Source organism: Lissotriton vulgaris, chromosome 4_1 (genome assembly GCF_964263255.1).
Source record: "Lissotriton vulgaris chromosome 4_1, aLisVul1.2, whole genome shotgun sequence".
Lineage (NCBI taxonomy): Eukaryota > Metazoa > Chordata > Amphibia > Caudata > Salamandridae > Lissotriton > Lissotriton vulgaris.
In genome coordinates, this window is record NC_141691.1 from 661013219 (window position 1) to 661034957 (window position 21739).

The 21739-nt window shown below is 45.3% G+C and overlaps 1 protein-coding gene across 2 annotated transcripts in view; it reads right to left on the bottom strand.

The window, feature by feature from the left end:
* The window catches only part of SLC6A20 (solute carrier family 6 member 20), a 475678-nt gene that overhangs the window by 34382 nt on the left and 419557 nt on the right, over positions 1-21739 (bottom strand). For both annotated transcript variants that reach the window (XM_086964920.1, XM_086964921.1), the window contains exon 9: positions 1169-1328. In XM_086964920.1, coding sequence (XP_086821046.1) covers positions 1169-1328 — 160 coding nt within the window. The remainder of the gene's footprint in view (positions 1-1168; positions 1329-21739) is intronic.

Consider the following 21739-nt stretch of genomic DNA (forward strand, 5'->3'; position numbering starts at 1 on the left):
ATGTTTGATGCTCATTTAAAATTCTTCAAGTGTTCAACCCACCCAGCCAGTGTTAGATGCTTCCATCATTTTACCCTGAAAGCCTGCCCGCGTTAAACAACTCCCTTTTTATGAGCCCATAATTCCCCAATGGTCCATCACCTTATAGTTCATCCATGTTATTTTTGTCTTCATACAATCCACAATTCCAGTTCCTATGAGAACATACACTGCAGGATCTAGAAGGCAGTTAGCCTATTACCCTACGGAGGTTTCAAAGGATATTCTATGAATCCGACCTGTTGTCCATTCTGGATCTTTGATGAGTTATCACACCTCAAATGCTTTGCTGTTTTAAAAAGCAAATATTGGTTTATCCACTTTATAATCATTTATTGTAAGGAGCGCCAGTGCAATGTTTGATGGATTGTTATCTTATTTGACACCTTACTATCACACACAAGGTTGACATGGTCAACAATGCCAACCTACAGCTCTCCATTGTTCCCTCGCCTTCAAAATCACCTCAATGGAAGTTTATGCGTCCTGGTAATGGTTCTTCAGGACTGTGGCCATACATTCTTTCCTGGACTCCCTAAAATACCCACTGTCACGATCCAAAGGCTGCAGAATCAACAGCCACAAAGTGTACGGTTGAAGCCTACATTGACCACCCTTTTGTGAAGTCAAGGGTCAAATTGGGCTCCATGCTAACCCATGTAGGAATTCACAGTGGGAAAACTTTAAACAAATTACATTTTAATGCACAAGCATTTCTCTGCTATTGCTTTTTCCTGACATATTTAATTTAGTTTACTTTATCTTCCCATAGTTGTTCATTCACTCAACTTTGTCTAATGTATTTGGCCCAGAAGAGCCTTTTTAATGCAGATATCAGTCTAGAAAAATTCATTTGTTTGCTTTTGTATGATGGAGCTTTTAGTTCCTCCTCTTCCTGCTATATCTCTGCTGTCAATCTTCCTTTGCAAGCTTTCCCTTATTCCTTTACTTAGACCTGATGCCCCTTGTAATTGTGTGAATTGTGCTAGTCCTTGCCACTTTAAATTCCTGTGTTGCCTAAAGGGAGAGCCGCCCCTTCACAGGACCTTACTTAGACTGAGCAATCAGCTCTACGACGATTCATAGCTTGATGGTAAAAAGCTTTTGGAGATGATATTTCAGTCCTTACCTTTTTATTCCATAAAAGTAGCAGATGGCAACAGTTTCAACCAAAACGATCAGCAGCAGGGCGAGGGTAGCAGCGTAGTCATTGAATATATCAAACCAGTAGCTTCCAGACTCCATGGTGAACAGGATTCCGATAATGCAGCTGACAAAGCACACTATGCCTGGGACGGCAACACAAAACCAGTGTGTTAGTCTAGAATGTATGATTAGTTTATAAAACAGTGGATTCTATAAGCTCAGTTACAATTTATGTTACAAATATTCTGTTGAGTTCTTTCACAGCTTTGGTATCGAAAGATTTGTTAGAGTGTAGACACTGTGGAATATTCCCCAATTAAACCACCACCATCCACAACAGGAATAAATCATGGATAACAATGATTTTTGCAAAAACATTAATTATTACTATAATTTAAAGCATAAAAGTCAAACGTTATATATGAGACTGAATAGAAATCTTTATCTTTACATATGGATCAAACCTGCCACATGAGCTGTGCAGCAGCCCTTGACGGGCCTAGATACCAGAAGTGAAACTAAAAGCTATTTTTGTACAATAAGTGTCAGTTTTAACTTATTGGTATTACAACTGTAGGTATGCCTAATGATATCTCTGAAAAGTAAACTGATAACACTACTTGAATCAGTAACAAAATATACTCGTTCCTCTGATGGAAAAGGGAATCCCAGCAAGTCTTTGTGCAACCATAAGTCTAACATAGGCGCTGCATCTCTGTTGTTCACAAGCAGCAGCTTTTGGATGTTACATTTTGGTTTAAAAGCTATTTACTGACTCATGTTAGGAAGTAGTTAGAAAAGTCCTTCTCAAAATATTTAAGTAATCAAGGAACATACAATCTATGCCCACACTGGATTTCTATTTCCTATATATGCAACTAAAATTACTTTTGAGATGTTGTCCTATTTTCTTCAAAAATATGTCCTGTGCCTTCTGGTAACTTTACTCCTTACCCGTCAATTACATTTTTTACAGGAGAGGCAGCCAATTGACAGTGACCAAACATCCTCTCTGAACAAAGCTTTCCATGTTACTTAAAGGTGCTTCCAGCCCAAACCTGCCAGTTAATATGTTCCATGACACGTATGCATTTCTGGCATGGAGGAGCTACTCTCCCCAAATGGGAATGTAGATGTACTCATAATAGCTGGGGGTTTTATTTGACTCTGTGAGGCCCACAGTTTGGAGAGTGACGGGGAATTCTTGACCATACCAAATGTCATCTCTGAAGGACTTGCCCCCACATGCATCAACCTATTTAGGAAGTGCAAACGGTGCGAATCGGTAAATTTGGCCGTTTGCACTTCCTAAATATAAGTTTTTGGGATGCATCGTGCATTTTTGTGATATTCGCTATTTTTAGCGAATTTTCAAAAATGCGATTGCTTTTAAGGAATCGCAAATTTGCGATTCCTTAAAAGCAATGCATGATTGTTTTTCTAATTGCGAATGAGCAATTAGGAGGTGCAAATTACCACGAGGTTGAACCTCGTGGTAATTTGCGAAAAGTTTTGAAAATGCTCAAAAATGCATTTTTTAAACTTTCATGTTTCAGACACATATGTCCTTAGGACATGTGTGTGTGAAACATGCACTTCAAATTACATTTCTGGGGTGCAGGGGGGGGGGTCCTTTGGACCCCCCTCTGCACCCTTGGAATGCATTAACAAATTGCGATTTTCAAAAAGAAAATCGCAATTTGTTAAAGCCTTCCCATTGATTCCTATGGGCCTTTTGGCCCATAGGAATCAATGGGAATTGCGAATTCGCACTTTGGAATTCGCATAATATTTGCGATTCGGTAAAAATTGCGATTTTTACCGAATCGCAAATATTTTGCGAAAATATACATGCATCCCATTTTGCGAATTCCAAATTGCGATTCCCTATTTTTCGCAATTTGGAATTCGCAAAAGGCCGGGATGATGCATGTGGCCGTAAGAGAATGCACTTAGCTTATACAATAAAGATGCACCTTTGCAGGCTACATTTTTCTGGGTTGTCCCATTTTTGAGTGCAAAGTTTGATGCCACTCTGGCACTGTGAAAAAGCAATATCCACCAATGTGGAACCATGCCTGGTCACAGCTTTCAATCTAGAGAAAAAACTTTACCTGAACATTCTATTTTGTCAGGTGGCTCTAAGTTCAGGTCCTATAAATGTTGACATGAGTGAACAAACATCCTGTATCATACATCACAGCATTAGTGGTTGGCCTCAGAGTATGTGTAGGCTCCACTCCAATAGCCCACAATGAAATGTGTTGAATTTTAGGTGCTATTGCAGATTGTTGTATCATTTTTGATACTCTTTATATCAAAGTTCACATCCCCCCCATTATAACAAGGAAAACCTATGTGAAGGATAGACAAACATAAGTAGAACGGGCAACCAAAAGCTGACCCCTCAAACAGAATACTCAGCCCAGGACTTATCAGATCTTGCAAGAGGAAGGGCCAGTAAGGAGCCAAAGGAGTACTGCTAATCCATCCCACAACTTGGAGAACCTGGAGTGCCTATTAGGTCGGCATGTGGATTTGGAGCATGCTGAGCAAGGAGAATGTCAAGTAAGTATGCTGCTAAGCAATCCGGCGGCAGCATGGATTATGAGAAGAATCCAACTCAGTCAAGGAGTAAAGACGCAGTGGCAATGGTTCAAAGGGAGAAGAAATAGAGACGGTAAGGGGAAAACAAACAAGGTGTGAGAAAGGGAATACATTGGTTGAACCATCGGCTGACAAACTATACAAATAAGCAGTTATGAGGTAACTGGCAACTTCCTCTGCTACCTCTTAAGTTTCCCTGGATGCACCTGCCTGCCACTGAGCTTTACTCTGATTTCTCCAGTGCTTAATCTGCCTTCAATGTCTTGTCTAATCTCTCCATGTCCTAGCCATTACTGTCTCACCCTCCATAGTGTCCACTCACTTAGTTTCATATACTTATTTTCCTACTATCTTGTGAATCCCACAAGATCAAGTTGTTTCCTCCTGTTTCCCTCAAGAAACTTTCCCTATTGTTTCCTATAACGACCCACAATAGATTCCCCTTTGACTTAGCGGATGGCTGTGTGACAATCATGAATGGAACTCTTTTATCAGACAAGGAGCGTGTACAAAGGAGACTGCTTAACATGCTAACTCAAATGCAGCATATCCCTTCCAGGCAGGCAATTAAGTAGTGCAACAACTTGGTTTCTTCCTCACACCCTCAACTGTAACAAATGGTGGAGTCCTAGTTGTACATGTTCTCTTAGCCAGTTTTATCTAAAAGACTGGATGGATTTTCCAAGAATCAGGTAGCTCAGGTTTAACTGCTGGCTTTCCCACCACCCCTAGGAATGGGAAACGGACCAACAAACATTGAGAAAATTTAGGGGCATATTAACAAGGGCTTTTTCTCCGCTTTTTAGGCTTTAAAAGCCAAAAAAGCGGAGATAAAACTATCGCCCCATTTACAAGAGGGTGCTAACATGAGTAATAGCAATTTAGCACCCTTTTACCCGATGCCTCCCTTTGCATCTCTAGATGCAAAGTGGGCGTCACTGGGCAGTACAGCCTTGCAAATATTGCATGTGCACATTGCGATATTTACAAGGCTGCCCCAGAATTTTAGCAGATGTTAGTTTTTGGAGAAAACTGCAGTTTTCTCCAAAAACTAACGTCTGCTAAAATCCTGACTTACCCATCTCTAACATAGGGGGTGGATTATACTGCTACGACCACAGGGTCGTACCAGCAAGTTTATCGCCCTTTTGTAGGGAACATCGCTGGAAAACCAGCGATGTTCCATGCAAAACGGCGATTTCCCCCACTATCTCTGGAACTGTTATTGCCCTGGAGCAACACGTTGTTGATAACGCGCTACCAGGGTGATACATTCCAGAGCTAGCGGGTGATGAATAACAAAGCGCTAAGCACGCTTTGTGTTATTCATCGCCGTTCCTTGCTGATATGCCCCTTAGGTGTTAACCAGGTATGGCTAATTTTGCAGTCTATAACCAAACTGAATCACTCACAGAAAAATTCAGAGAAAACCTCTTATGTGTGGATTTAGCAAGCAATACATTCCTAACTGCCGCCTTACGTATTCTTGATAAGTCTTTTAGGAATGACTGCAGTGAAAGCCGATCTACTGGTCTGAATCAAGTAGGCCAGAGACTGGTATGAAACATTTAGGTGCAGTAGATGAGGGAATATCCTAATGAACTATGCAGAATGTAGTAACAAGAGAATTCCACTAAAGGAATCCAAGCCACCCAATCTTCGTAGTGGTCTGAGACAAAACGACCTAAGTATTGTTGTGAATGTCTGGTTCAGCCTCTCTGATCATCTGCCTGAGGATGGCAACTAGATGATTTGAAATTCACAGTTCCCAGTTGTTTCAATAGGGCTTTCCCGTAGTCTGAGATAAACTGAGTTTCTATATGAGTAACAATAACCTCCAGAACAGATGATTTATTTCTAAAAAATGTGGTGGCTGTAGCTATGGGCTACCCAGGCAATGCAATCAAATGTGCCAACTTGGAAAAACAGTCACTTGTGACCCTTGTGTCTTAGAAAATCTAACAATAAACTCCTCAATATTCTTGGCCAAAGCTGAATAGGGGAGGGTTGTAATAGTCTTACTATCTTTAAATGTGTGGATTTCCTTTGGATACATGTGATACAATTGCCTACGTATTGTTCAATGGATTTTGGTGGTTTACAGTGTCTAAAATCTTTCACACACCAAAATGTCTGGCACAAGGAGTAAAAACAATACGTGGCATAGTTCTATCACCTCTACTTGAACTTCCTTCCCAATAATGTAGATCTTTCACCCATGAATAAGAGTTCTTCCTCTTTAAATGAACAGCTTTCAACCAAATCTCTTGATCTTCTTGATCTTGTTGATTCTGTCTGTAAGATATTGTCTTTAAACTGTAAGGTGAGAATTGTAGGGTTATGATTCTGATCTGTAGTGTCTTGTTTTCCCTGCTGAGACAAGGCTTCTGCTTTTCCTTTCTTGATCCCCAGCCAGTACTTGATTTGCTGATAAAATGTGCATGCTTAGCATTATTACGTTTCATTGACTTAAAAAAACTCAAGTTCTTATGCTCCATCTAAATTGTAACAGAAATACAGAGCACACTAAGTACAGCACCAATGCGCAAAGGCCTCCTTGATCGTTGACAGTCTATGGTCATAAATGGTATCATTCTTTTCTGTAGCTGTTAATAACCTTAAGTAGTAAACAACTAGGTGCATGTCCCCTGCTTCAGGATATTCTTGTGATACTAAACATGTAAGCAGATGGATTCCAATATTCTTTGAAGAGAATAATGGCAGCACCTCTTTGAGTACAGTCTGGGATACGTTCAAAGCCTGCCTGAGGGATGGGAACCTAAGGTTCTCTTTGAAGCAGGAGAGAAAATGAATACAAACTAAACAAGATAATCCAGTGGTAGCAGAGCATAATTTTATAAAAGTGATATAACAAGTTGGGTATATAAAGGAAGCAAAAATTGAAGTAACATTTGCAAGGGGAGAAAGAGAGCTGATTTTTGCAAATAAGGCAGCAGAAAAGTACGTTACTTGGAACGAAAGAACGTACAAGTGTAGCAAGCAGGTTGGACATCATTTGGCGGTAAGAGCAAGGCAGAGGTGTACAAATAGTGAGATAAGAGAAGTCCGGGACCCCGTTCTAGGGACAGTCACAGATGCAGCAAAAATTAGGGATGCATTTCTATTGTTTTAGCAAACCTTCTTGAGTCATTTCTTATTCTTCTGGCCCATTTATACAACACCTCGTAAGAAATGGATCATTCCAATATACAAGCTGCTGGGCATTATGCATTACTGGGAAGCTTCCAGAATCCTTAGATATAGCACTAAGGAGAAAATTGTCTTTAGTGTGTCCAGATTCTTTCTACAGGCATGGAGAATAAGAGTTAACTTAAAAGTGACTCCTAGGGGGAAAGCCCTTTTCTCTTTAGGACCAGGGCTATTAAGTATAGATGTACTGACACCGTCAAAGCCTCTTGGATGAGATTTTATTTATTACTTTGAATAGGGGAGTGGGATAATGGTAATATTGGTCTTAAACATTGTATTATATTAAGTTATGGTCTTGAAATAAGTCATTGGGCCTGTTTTAATTATTCTGTTAGGCTCTGCTCAGTTTCTTAATATTTCATATCGGTTATAAAATTGTGTACATGATGCATAATATTGAATAGTAAACACACAACACACAGGTGTGTGTACCTCCTAATAGAAACACCCAAGCAGTTTAATATTATATGTAAGGCACTTTGCTCCCAGGTGTGTCTACCACTGTGCAGTCAAACCAAAACACAACTTACAATGGACAGACTCCATAAGGTCTGCCAATCACCGTAGATTATTTCCTCCCTAAATAGTGACCCCAAAATTAGCTAACATGAAGCCCGAACACAAAATGGTGCTATTTTGGGCCCTGCATTTTGACATCTACTGTGCTTTTAGGAGTTAGTAAGGGTTTTTTATTATGTTTTAGTTCTTGGAACAATCTTCTAGCAATATACACAAGATACTAGGGCTCATATAATCTCCAAGGACTGGAGGACCAACACAGCATAACTTAACTTTTTTTAGCCCACTTTTAGGTCTATTTAAAGGTTTTTGCTGCTATTGGTTTAACTTGTCCAAGTGGAAGGGTGGATTGATAATGTGGTCTCTCATTTGATATTAGCTTAATCCTCGACAATTGTTCTTGCGTATATTTATTTTCTTAAGTATTTTAACTTATTTTTATCATCTATTGTACTGTATTGTATTTTGCACTTTTATGGTCATTCATCCGAAATAAAGTTTATTGATTGATTGATTTATCCAAGTGATATAGTCAGCCTGGCACTCTGTAACAATGGCCATACCTAGCGGAGAATACAGAGGGACCGCAAGTAGCACTGTTAAAATCTACTAATGAATAACTTGTATGCCAATGCTCTGTGGGAGTAAACACCCTCTCTCTCCGCAGCGACTCATAGGTTCCTGGTAGTGGGACTTCATTAATTAAAATGGAGGAGGACCGCTAAACTGCCATCTGTCAGTAATTAACAATGTCTCAATAAAGCCTGTTATAGTCCCAACTCTAAAGTCCGTAAACAAGTCACCGTGAGTAGTAGCAGGTGATGCATAGGCATAAAAAACGAACTATATGTAGATACCAGCGTACAAAGAATAAAGATTGGCAAGTACATCTTTCTGGAGACTGCTGATCTGGATTGCCGCATTGAGTTTTTTCGAGCTGTTTGGCACACAAACACAGTAATTAACCTTACTGTACAGTCTGCTCCTCTGTACTGCATAAGTAAACCATAGTGTCAACATTCAAAGCATGGGTGGCAGTGGGTGTGCTAAATGGAAAAATCTAGCCCCGCCACCGGTAAGCATCGCGGAATCTTCCTAAACGCTTTTATGCTTTCACGCCCCTGCACATTCTGCCAGAGAAACATGTGACCACAAGTTTAAAGTTTGAACCATAAACCACTCCTCTCAGTTGGGGGAAATGGGGTAAGGAGTCGGGGAGAGAGGGAGCTAAAAACAGGTGGCGTCTGAGGCAGGCAAGCACTGGTGTGGTTAAAGCATGTCAAGCAGGTAAGTCCTGTCAGTGGAAAGCTCACACACTCCCAGTTCGACACGGTAACCCTTAGGGAAAGGATAGAGAAGAGAGATTAGAATGAGCAACCAAATCCAGCCCCTCATACAGAATACTCCATTCTGGGGTTACCAGTTATCTCAAGAGGAATACTGGAGGAGATAGCCAGGTGGTGTTGGAGGAATATATGAAAAATCCAGCTTGTACCAAGAAGTACAGGTACAGTACAGTAGTAACTGCATAAATAGGAGTTAAATAACACAGTTGCAGGAAAGGTACTGCAGTGTTCGAACTTTTGGTTGAGGAACCATAAATCAAGCAGTTGCAAGGCAGCTCCTGTACAGCTTCTTATGCTCCTCTGGACCCACCCGCCCTTTCCTCTGATCCTTGCTTTGATTTGTTCAGTGGTTAACCTGACCTGGAAGTCTCACCTAATACCTATGTACTCCAGCAGCCACTGCCCTCCCTCTACAGTCTACAAATGATGCAGTGTTGAGCAGAATTTACAGTATGATTGTTAACGGTTGGTCCACTAACAAAAATGTTGAAAGAGAACTGTTGCCCTACTGGGAGGTGAAACAGGACCTATCACTTGAGGACGGGTTCCTTTTTAGAATCGGGAAAGTCATTCCCCCAACCAAACTCAGGCACACTATACTTGAGATATGCCACGAAGGTCATCTGGTTTTGCAATTGTGCTAATTGATCATTTTTCGAAGTAGGCAGAAGTTGGTTTTGTAAACAAAACTGATGCCCACAGCGTGATTAAATTTCTTGATGAGGTTTTCATTAAGAAGGGATTACCTAAATGTATTGTCAGTGACAATGGCCCCCGGTTTACCTCAGAGTTGTTCTGCAATTACTTGAGAAGGAACAATAGAAAACACAAAACCTGTATCTGTATATCACCCTGCCGGCAATGGGGCTGTTGAGCGCTTCAACAGGGTCCTCAAGGGCATTATACAGCTAGCCACATGCAACAATTTAGCATGGAGGAATGAAGTTAGCAAGACTTAATGGGCATACTGCATTACGACGTGCAACAGCATAGGACACAGCCCATTCGAGCTCATGAGGGGCAGTCCCCCATGTCTAAGGACAATGTGGACTGGCTAGCTGGCAATAAAAGGGTATAAAGGTCACCTGAACAAGTAAGGCACCGTTTAGAAAAAACCCAAGAGGATTGCAAAGCACGTTATGACAACAAACACAGCTCCAAACCTGTGCATTTATGTGTGGGTGACATGGTACGAGTGAAAGTGAGTGGGTTCATGTCAAAGAGTCATAACAGGTTTTCAAAACCCCTCAGGGAGAAAAGTTGTTTTGCAACTCAGCCTTATTGAGTGATGGCAGAGTTTGGCACTTATCAAAGTTATCCGCATGCAAGTCAGGTTACCAAGATGGACTAGAATCTAGGGACACACAGCACGGTCAATCTTCCCGCAGCTCAAAGGGTGGAATATGTGATTTCTGGGAGGATGACGAAGATGTTGGTCAATCACAAATCGCCCACCTCTATTGGCTCAGAAGAGCATTTATCTGACAATGGCATTGATGCACCGTTGAGAACCAGGGTTGGTCGACTTGTGGTTCCCACATGGGAACTCAATGATTTTATATGTGATTAGCATTCTCCTCTTGTTTTTGTTCTGTAAAGAGAAAGATGTGTAGTGTTCACCCGTTCCTTTTTGTCCCCTCACGCCTCCCCTCCCCTCCTTGACATTAGCTGAGCGTTCTAGAATGTTGACAGACCACAGCTGATGATGACTGCAACCGGACGCTCCTCTCAGGTCTCCCCACTGACCCACCTTAAACTGTATTGGAAGTTATAAATAAACTACTGTTTTACTTCTTCATCAACGCGTCTTCTTTACAGAGTGTGTCTGGTATGTGGTCAAGAGATCTTGGCTCCTGCTGATATGACCAACAGAGATTCTGAAAGCAATGGAGGAAGAAAACTGCTTCTAGATGGCTCGGAGGGCAGTTTGAACTGGACACTGGGCTGATTCGAATATGTCTTGCACCAGACTCTAGAATCATCTCCGGCATTTGCATCCCTCTATAATGTGAGACATGAACTGGCAGTTGCCAAGGAAGGGAAACCAGCTAGTGATGCAAAGGTGTCTCACCTTGCGAATGATCCCTCCCACCTCCCTTAATGTAAGGGCCAAAGAGACATATGAGACCCTAGGTGGCCAGCTGTCACCCAGGCTTAGTGCATAGGTCAAATGAAGAGCTGGATTAGAAGCAAAGTTTATTTTTTCCTGCTGCACAAGCTGATTGAGTGAATTATAAACATGTACTAAATGTGCCAGGCTTTGGGAGACCAGGATCTCCAGCATCAGTCATAATGGAGGATATCCCTGGTGCTCTCTGGGTTCGAGCCTGTGATGACTTGGGCAGCCTTCCTGATGGCTGTTACATTCTGGTTGTGGTGGATGATATAGAGATTGTGAACAACACCTCCTCTGATGAAGTAATCCACAAGCTTGAGAAAATATTTGCCACACATTGGCTGTTGCAAGAAGTCACGATTGATAACAGACTGTTGTTACAGAGACAGGAGGTGGATGGCTATCTCTGGTCAGTGAAATTCACTCACAGGATGATAACGCCTTGCAATCCAATGGAGATGTAGAACATTTTAAGCAAGCTCTATCTAGAGTTATCTGAATTGCCCATGCCAATCATATGTACCTACAGCAAGTCCCTTGCACCTTTGCATGGGTGTATTGGCAGACTCCTCAGGTGGCTACTCGCTGATCCTTGCACCACATGTGCATGAGTCAAATCGTCACAGACGACATTCCTCATAATCCGATGAATGCTGATCAAATGTCGCAGAAGAGGAGCTCTCCGTCCAGCATAGAAGGGCCCAGGTTATTGATGTAAAAGTAGGATACATGTTGTTGGTGCAAGATCATATAACACTAAGGTTATCAGGTACTCACAGCTTATGTAAATAGACGGGTATCTGCTAGTTGTAGTCTTGAGTGCTTACGTTTGGGATACATTAGTGTTACATGACGGAGTCGGGAGGCTGTGTCCACAGACCAATGTATCTCTTCTAATGCCCCTGTTGGTGGCTGTGTGAGATTGTCATACCAGCCGCAATTTACAGCTTCGATTTGTGCCTTCTCAGTAGCAAGTATTACATGTCTAAGGCACAATAGCAACTGAACAGTAAGGGGGTGACGAGGTCACAAGAAATGTCTCATTCTTCAAGAAGTCCAAAACAGGACTATCAATCCCAAACTCAAGTGGGGTGGATCCCTAGTGACTGCTGCCTGCCAATTTCTATCTGGCCACTAAGATGTCATGGGTGGTGAAGGATGAGCCAGGGCTGGTGGGCATGCCGGAGAGGCAAGAGAAGTTGAGTTTGAGTTGAGTTTTCCTCCATAGATTGGATCTCCCAGGGACTCGTCCCAATGTCATTATCCATGATGTAACGTTTGAGCTCACACTGCACCTTCAACCTGATACCAAGACTTATAATGAATTATAATGTGAGAGTAGGTAACTGTGTTTGGTTTTGTTTAACTTGTTGTGATATTTCCATAGTTGAGAATGTAGTGTTGCACATGCACAATGCATGGGGAGTACAACTGTGGCCGGGGAAAACACGCGGGTCCATACCACACCAAAAGCGTGAGTAGAAGAGTGTAGAAGAGTGTCCCAATAAGTCATGTGTGTTTATTACCAGAGGTAAGGCAGCAGTCTCTGCATCTGCCCATCTTTTGTTTTCATCTTTCCATTTAAGTAAATGTAGTACTTCAGAGAATTTGATCTTCTTTGCTTTGCAAGTTTTAGAGCCATACCAGTCAACTGACACAACAGGTGTCTCTGCTTCAGTTTGGGCATGTGGCCCAGGAAGCAAATTTCAACATGACGTTGCTCATTATATATAAATTGGCAATGTTCTACATCTGCAGCACTGGTCCGATATACTGGAGTATATTTTGTGTGGCCTTTGGACATTGGGTATGTTATGTTGAGCACATTATGCTGTAGTAATTTAAATCTTTGGTTTCTAGTGACTACTGCAGGGTATTATAGTATTATAGTAGTTTTTCCCATTCAGTATCTGTTACAGTAAGGAAAAACTTCTTTTTGCATGTCCACCCCCCACACCTTTGGACTGATGCTGATTTTATGACTCTGGCAGTTCACTGATGCCTGCTAACCAAATCTCAGTGCCAGCGTTCTAACCCCATCCAAAATGTATGTCGAATTGGATACCCTTAATTGGCAGAAACTGACTTACTTATAAGTCCCTAGTATATGGTACCTGTGGCATGTAAGGCAGAGTGTCTGCCCATTCCTGAAGCACTGATTGTGCCACCCTCAGTGTGACAAAGCGCCAAATGGCTCCTAGCCTGCCAATGCGGACTGGAAGAGCAGCGGTAAAACTGCTAGTCCTACTTTAAATTCAAACCAATGGCAAAGTCCCCCTTCCCTTAGCTATATATGTAGGTCACCACTAAAGAAGGCTTATCAAGCCCTAAGTCAGAGAGATGTATAATATCAAGCAGTAAATAGAAGGTGGTTGAAGGTGCACACCAGTTTCCAGTTACTCAAAAGTATATGTCTTTAACTAGTGACACTGGTGCTATGGTACTGCTTCCGCTGTCAATTCGGATGCCTGGGTATGAATGCGTAACAAACAGCAGGAAGACCTGCTGGTACCATACACTGTTCAGTGGGTTTGTGAACCAAAACCCCCTTGTTTAACTAAATTAATCAAGAACGCAGACTAGTTTATACTGTAAGGTTTATGTGCAATATCTTAAATTCTCTGAAGCATATTGCAATCATGTGCATATAAAACATACATCACATATTCTTAGTGAAACAAAACAATAATGAGCCTGACTGGACCCAATAAAGTTTTTGTGAGTGTATTGTAAGGCAGTACAGCCATACTATATAATACACCCAAATCTTCATAGTTACTACTCTTCCAAAGTCTTCATTTCATTTTGAGGGTAGTATTTGAAGTGTCTGGTGTGTAGGGTGCCCTCCTAGTAGTCCCTTCTAAATGTGGCACTGTTCATTCATTATTTATGTTTGTAGCCACAAATTGTCAATGGGATAAGAGGTACAACTGTCTAACGGCTTCTAAGAAAATAAGATTGAGTTCTGAGATGGGTCTCTGACCTACAGGATCCATGCCCTTGACCATTGTGGAGTGTGTACTGCAATCATTATTATTTTTTATAAATCGGCGTTATTGAGTTCAATGTTTGCAATAAACATTACAAGCAAAAGCTTATGTATGGTGGCCTACTTAAATGTCTGCGCCTCAACAGGTCCTGTTCCAGTCTCTGTATTTCAGCTGCACCTTGAAATTAGTCCAGTACAGCTCCCTGCATTGGTACCTTACAGTTCTGGCAACGAGATTGCTTCCTGTAGTCTATTTTGCTGATGTATCCATGCTACTTGTTATCGCCTTTCCTAAGCCCCAAATCCCTGCAGAGCCATCGGCTCACTGCACCTCCCTCTCTTGCCTCAGTGAGGCTGTAGATCTTCCCTTTCAGTAGGTAGCGGGTGCAATCAGGTTTTGCAGATACCACTTCCACCTTTCATCTGTGGTGCCACTGCACGCCTCTGCTGAATGTTTCATCTAGAGAAACAGAAGTTATATTCCCCAGAGTAGCTATTCTGCCCCTCAAGTGTAGCAGGTTTCCAGATAACATGTTTGATTACAGGGAGTTGGGTCACCTGGCCAGGATCTCTGGTAGTTTATTGCATCTGGTTCAGTTGTTGGCAGTACCCCATGTCATGTCGTCTCGCCTGATCCTGGTGTTGGGACGGTGCAGGCGGAAGCGGAAGGGGAGGAGCCAAGAGGGCGGGCGAAAATGAGTAGTGTAGAGCGAGACACGGAGTAATAAAGGGCTGTGAAGTCAGGCTCCCGTGTCCGTGTCTTCCTTGGGGGCCAACAACGTGATACTGGCGACGAGGCTGGGATCGCTGTGATCCACCTCACCGCCATGCTGTCTGCTGAGCGCGCGGCTGAAGACTTGTCCATCGAGTGCTCTAATGAGAGAAAGAGCGCGAAGAGTGACCCGAGTCGCGTAGAGGTCCGCGATCGACAGAGCGCCTTCGCAAAGAAATGAAGCACAAGACCCAGGGTGAGTCCAGTCCAGTGACTACCCTTCTGGCAACAGCAGACAATGATGAGTAATATGCTGCATATGAAGAGTCACGTTCTCCCTGGCGACCATCTTTGAGTCAGGCACCGTGCAGAGGACAACATTGACTCCCACTATGGCAGCCATTTTGAAGTCAGGCAGTCACCAGAAACCCCTACAAACTTGCAGATTTTAGCAAAATAAAGGCTTGCATGGTCTGTTGAGACCGCATTCCTGCTCAGCATGTCAGTGGAGGCTGATTCCACGCGCGCAACTGCCACTGGGTCTGCCCAACAGGCCCCAAATCCGAGTCCAATGCTTGTGGGAGTGCCATACCTGCGCCCTCCGGAGCCTCTGGAGCTAACGTCCGGGAACAACATGGGGCCAAAATGGAAGAGCTGGGCTGAAGACTTCGAGGACTTTATGACAGGGTCTCAGGTGCAAGACTCCAAACAGAAGCTGATAGCTCTGTGAAACTTGATAGGGAAAGACATGGCGCAGATCATCAAAGAACTGCCTGCTGCCAATGCCGCCTCATATGAAGTTGTGAAGGTAGCTCTGGACCGGAAGTGCCTCCATAAACAAAACCTCAACTATGAACGATATACTTTCAACCTTGCCTCGCAAGGATGAGCCAATGTGTGACTTCATTGCCCGCATAAGGCGCCTAGCTAGATACTGCGAATTTGACACTTTCAATACAGGGAAAGATCTGGAGAAGGGAACCTACACCGGACAACAGGACCACCTTCAAGATGGCCACCCGGAAGCACCACCAGCTGATCCGCGCCGCCAAGAAAACTGCATTCAAGGACCGGCTGGACAACAACGCACACAACTGCAAGGAACTCTTCAACATCGTGAAAGAGCTCTCCAACCCCAGCGCAGGAAACAACGACATCACCCCATCGCAAGACCTCTGCAACTCCCTCGCCTCATACTTCCACAACAAGATCGCGGACATACACAACAGCTTCAACAACCAACCAACGCACACCACGACCAAACAACCACCCCCCACCACCACCCTCCACGCCTGGACCCCGATCAGCACCGAAGACACCATCCGCACGATGAACTCCATCCACTCCGGATCGCCGACCGACCCCTGCCCTCACCACGTCTTCAACAAGGCCGAAGCTGTCATCGCACCTCACCTACGAGACATCATCAACACATCCTTCGACACCGCCACCTTCCCTGAGAGCTGGAAGCACGCCGAACTCAGCGCTCTACTCAAGAAACCCACAGCGGACCCCACCGAACTCAAGAAGTACCGCCCCATCTCGCTCCTCCCGTTTCCAGCCAAAGTCATCGAAAAGACCATCAACAAGCAGATGGCCGCCTTCCTCGAGACTAATGGATCCCTCGACCCCTCACAGTCTGGCTTCCGAGCCAACCACAGCACCGAGACCGCCCTCATCGCCGCCACCGATGACATCCGAGCCCTAATGGACAACGGAGAAACAGCGGCCCTCATCCTCCTAGACCTCTCCGCGGCATTCGACACTGTCTGCCACCGCACCCTAGTACAGCACCTCAGCAACATCGGAATGTAGGACAAGGCACTGGAATGGATCATCTCCTTCCTCGACGGAAGAACACAGAGAGTCCGCCTACCACCGTACAAGTCAGAGGCCACCGAAGTCATCTGCGGCGTCCCTCAAGGATCCTCGCTGAGCCCCACCCTCTTCAATGTCTACATGAGCCCCCTCGCGGCCATCGCACGTCAACACAACCTCAGCATAATCTCCTACGCCGACGACACCCAGCTGATCCTCTCCCTGACCAACGACCCCGCCGCCGCCAGAGCCAACCTGCACGAAGGGATGAAAGAGGTAGCCGAGTGGATGACGACCAGCCGCCTGAAACTGAACTCAGACAAGACGGAGGTCCTCATCCTGGGCTCTTCACCCTCCGCCTGGGACGACTCCTGGTGGCCTCCCGCCCTGGGCACCGCACCCAAACTGACAGACCATGCACGCAACCTGGGCTTCATCCTGGACTCCTCCCTCTCCATGACCAGGCAAGTCAACAACGTCTCCTCGGCGTGCTTCAACATCCTACGCATGCTACGGAAGATCTTCTGGTGGATCCCCACCGAGACCAGGAAGACCATCACCCAGGCCCTCGTCACTAGCCGACTGGACTACGGCAACGCCCTCTACGCCGGTACCACCGCCAAGCTCCAGAAGAGACTCCAGCGGATCCAGAACGCCTCAGCCAGACTCATCCTCGACATCCCATGAACCAGCCACATCTCCGGACATCTGAGAGACCTACACTGGCTCCCCGTCAACAAAAGAATCACCTTCCGCCTCCTCACCCACGCACACAAAGCCCTACACGACCAAGGCCCGAGCTACCTCAACAGCCGAATCAACTTCTACGCTCCCAAACGTCACCTCCGATCAGCCAACCACGCCCTCGCCGCCATCCCCCGCATCCGTAGAGCGACTACAGGAGGAAGGTCCTTCTCCTACCTGGCCGCCAAGACCTGGAACTCCCTCCCGACCGACCTGCGCCTGACCCAAGACCACCTCTCCTTCAGGAAGAAGCTGAAGACCTGGCTGTTCGAGCAGTAGCGGCACCCCCCCACCCCCACCCCCAGCGCCTTGAGACCCTACGGGTATGTAGTGCGCTCTATAAATGTCTTTGATTGATTGATTGAATACTGAGCATGCTCTTCGTCTGCGCATTATTGAAGGATTTCAGTCGGAATCACTACGCCGCCGATTGCTAAAGAAACACTACACGCTCAAGGAGATAGAAGAACTCACCCGTAATAATGATCAAGCAGAAGAACACGCTAAGAAAATGGAAGCCAGCAAATCCAACAAAAAGGAACAAGCTCTTCGAATACAGTCCCACACGGATTCGAGACGTCGCCCTGACCATTGCAAACCTGGAAGAACAGCAAAGTCACACCGCGCGACTTCCTCACGCAATGGAACACGAAACAGTCAGACAAACAGACCGGCCTCAAGATGCTACAGATGCGGCCAAGACTACCCGCATTCAGGCCAATGTCCCGTCATAGGTCAGCAGTGTCATCGTTGCGGAAAGAGAAAACCACTTTAAAGTAGCCCGTCAGACGCAACGGTCGGAAGTGAAGCTATCCAAGTCAAACACAGAACCCCGCCACCACGCGAGAGCGGTACGAGGAAGAAGAAGCCGCTCTTCCAGTTCATCGAGATCAAGCGCTCAGTCAGTCAACTCTTACAAGTCCCGGAGGTCGACGTCCCGGGAATCGTCGTCTCTCACACTCATCTCGCAGGACAGTGATGATTAGGTGTGCATGGAATCCGACCCCGACAGATTGAAGAAATACCCATGGTTGAACATTCAAATAGGGAGTAATCCTACCAAGTTTGTACTGGACACAGGAGCGTCACTTAACTACATCTGCACCATGGAATACCAGAGCATGAACCCCCAGCCAAAACTGGAGCCTGCAGCTGTCCGAGTCTACACCTGGATGTCTAGGAAACCCCTACCATGTCTGGGACAATTCCGCATGACTTTGACCTATAAGAATCGACAAATACAAGCTCACATCCACATGATTAAAGGCCCTGAAGTGGCGGATTGTCTTCTCAGTTTGCCGACAGCAGCCCGCCTCAAGCTTGTTGAACTTCTCTACTCAGTGGATGACTCCCCAGACATTGTCAACAAATTCCTGAAGCTCTTCAAAGGTCTCGGGAAGCTTGCCCATTTCAAAGTCAAATTACACATCAACGAGCAAGTACCACCAATAGCACAACACCACAGGAAGGTGCTGTTTCACCTGCAGCAGACGGTGGATGATGAATTGCAAGACCTGCTGAGAACAGACATCATCGAGCGATCTACAGTCCCCACTCTGTGGGTGTCACCAGTGGTAGTTGTGCCTAAGAGAGGGCAAGACAATAAGGTACGCCTGTGTGTGGACATGCGAGCCCCAAACACAGCTATTGAGAGAGAACGACATCGCGGACCCTACATCAGTGATATGATCGCATGTCTCAATGGGGCAGCAGTCTTCTCGAAGCTAGATCTCAATAAAGGATATCACCAGCTGGAACTACACGAGAAATCCCAATATATTACGACCTTCACTACCCACCAAGGCCTCTTCCGATATAAGCGTTTGAATTTCAGAATATCTTCAGCTGCCAAGATTTTTCAAGAAGCTATCCGGTGTGTAATCCAGGGCATTCTAAACGCTTTTAATTACAGCGACGACATCTTGGACTTTGGGGAGAATCAGGTGGAACATGACAAAGCATTGGACCGGGTGTGCCACGCCTTACTCAAGGCTAACCTCACACTTAACCCAGACAAGTGTGAGTTCCACAAGTCCACGCTAAAGTTCTACGGACACATTTTCTCCAAAGACGGCATGAAGCCAGACCCCGAGAAAGTGTCTGCCCTTGCGGACACTCCACAGCCAAAAGATGTCAGTGACCTCCGTTCATTCTTGGGGATGGCAAGTTACTGTGCCCGTTACATCAAAGATTACGCCACCATCAGCTAACCGCTCAGGGAACTGACTCGCCAGGGACAGCAATTCCTGTGGTCACCTGCATGTTAACACACACGTTCAACAAGATTAGGAAGGCGGTGAGCACTGCTATCAACCTAGCATATTTCGACACCAAAAGAAAGACTGAAATCACCGTGGATGCCAGTCCTGTAGGTCTGGGTGCCATCCTGGCACAATATGATGATGAAGCGGACCAACGTCACGTCATCGCATATGCAAGTCGCAGTCTCACCGACATGGAAAAGGCTTACTCTCAGGCTGAAAAGGAGAGCCTCGCAGTTGTATGGGCCTGTGAACACTTCCACTTATTTGTATATGGGAAGCACTTTACACTCATCACGGACCACCAAGCGCTGATTATCATCTTTGGCAACCCGCGGGCGAAGATGCCCCCACAGACAGAAAGATGGGGAATACGTCTGCAGGGCTATGTCTACACCATTGTCCACAAACCAGGGAAAGCAGAAAACCCAGCGGATTATATGTTGCGGCACCTGCAAGCTCAAACACAAGTGCAACGCTCCGTGGCGGAAGAATACATCCATTTAGTCATTGACAATGCGTGTCCCCCAGCAGTGCCGCTAGACGCTATTCGTGAAGCATCTGCTCAAGACCTCACCACTCCAGCCATCATGCTCCGAGTACGTACCAACTCATGGAGACACCTGGACAATGCTCACCAAGATACAGCTGTCGATACACAAGAACTCGCTGCATTCAAACATGTCCAAGAAGAATTATCAATCAGCATGGACAGCTTACTACTGAGAGGTGGGAAGATATTTATTCCTCAGAGATTGTGACAGGGTGTTATCAACCTAGCCCATGAAGGACACAGAGGAGTAGTGGCCACTAAGAAAGCGCTCCGGGAACGTGTCTGGTTCCCATCACTCGATCAGATGGTGGAAGCTACACTCAAAGACTGCGCCTCATGCCAGTTGGTGGGTCAAGATGAACCGCCAGCACCACTGCATATGTCCGAGCTACCAGATGGCGTGTTGCAACAAGTAGCCATTGACTTCTTTGGTCCGTTAAAATCAGGCAAATACATTATCGTCATTATGGATGAGTACTCTCTCTTTCCCATCGCACATCAAGTATCCTCCACCAAAGCGACGGCTGTCATCCCTGTCATTGATGAAAGATTCGCAGCCTGGGGAATCCCCATGGTGGCAAAAACAGACAACGGACCACCATTCAACATCTATGAATTCGCTGAGTTCGCAAAACATCTAAACTTCAAACATCGGAAGATCACCCCCTTATGGCCTCAAGCCAACGGGATGGTTGAACGCTTTATGGGGACACTCAAGAAAACCGTTCAGCAAGCAGAACTAGCACACCGTAACATTCAGCAAGCACTCAATGAGGTGCTGCGAGCCTACCGGACCACGTCACACAGCACCACGGACCAATGTCTTGCCACCCTGATGCTTGGGCGAGTTCCTCGGCTCCCCACCTTGGATGCTGTCATACAATCCTGAGCTGTGACCACCGATCATGACACTCTGGTAAAGCTTGACCATGAGAAGAAATAAAAAATGAAAGACTACGCTGACCAACGCAGACATGCACGACCAATGGACATTCATGAAGGAGACTGGGTGCTGGTAAAGCGCGACAGAAGAGCTAAGGCAGATAGTCGCTACCTAGCACACCCCTTGCGAGTCAAGTCTCCAGCCGAAATGGGACAATGATCACGGCCGAGTCTGAAGGTAAACGGATAACAAGGAATTTGTCCCACTTTAAAAGATGTAACCCCTCTGTCTACATGCGAACTCGGGTCTTGGACTCTGACACGGATTCGTTGAGTCAAGGAAGAAACAGCGATGACGCACATCGCAGAACATTGACACTGGAAGACACAAGGGACAACAGTCCATTTGAACAGGTGCAGACAAGTCGTCCACGAAGAACAACCAGGCGACCTGTTCGACTCATTGAAGAACTCTAAAGGACAGTAAGCATTATTGTACAAAAGGGGGAGGTGTCATGTCATCTTGCCTGACCCTGGTGTTGGGACAGGGCAGGCGGACGCGGAAGGGGAGGAGCCAAGAGGGCGGGCAGAAACGAGTAGTGTAGGGCGAGACACGGAGGAATAAAGAGCTGTGAAGTAAGGCTCCCGTGTCCGTGTCTTCCTTGGGGGCCAAGAACGTGATACCCAAGAAAATCTAACAAACTAATTTATCAAACGAAGGACAGACCAGCCGTTGGGGAGTCATATTGTGATCAACTACCACATAGAGAGAATGGGCCAAGAAATGAGGAAGCTGC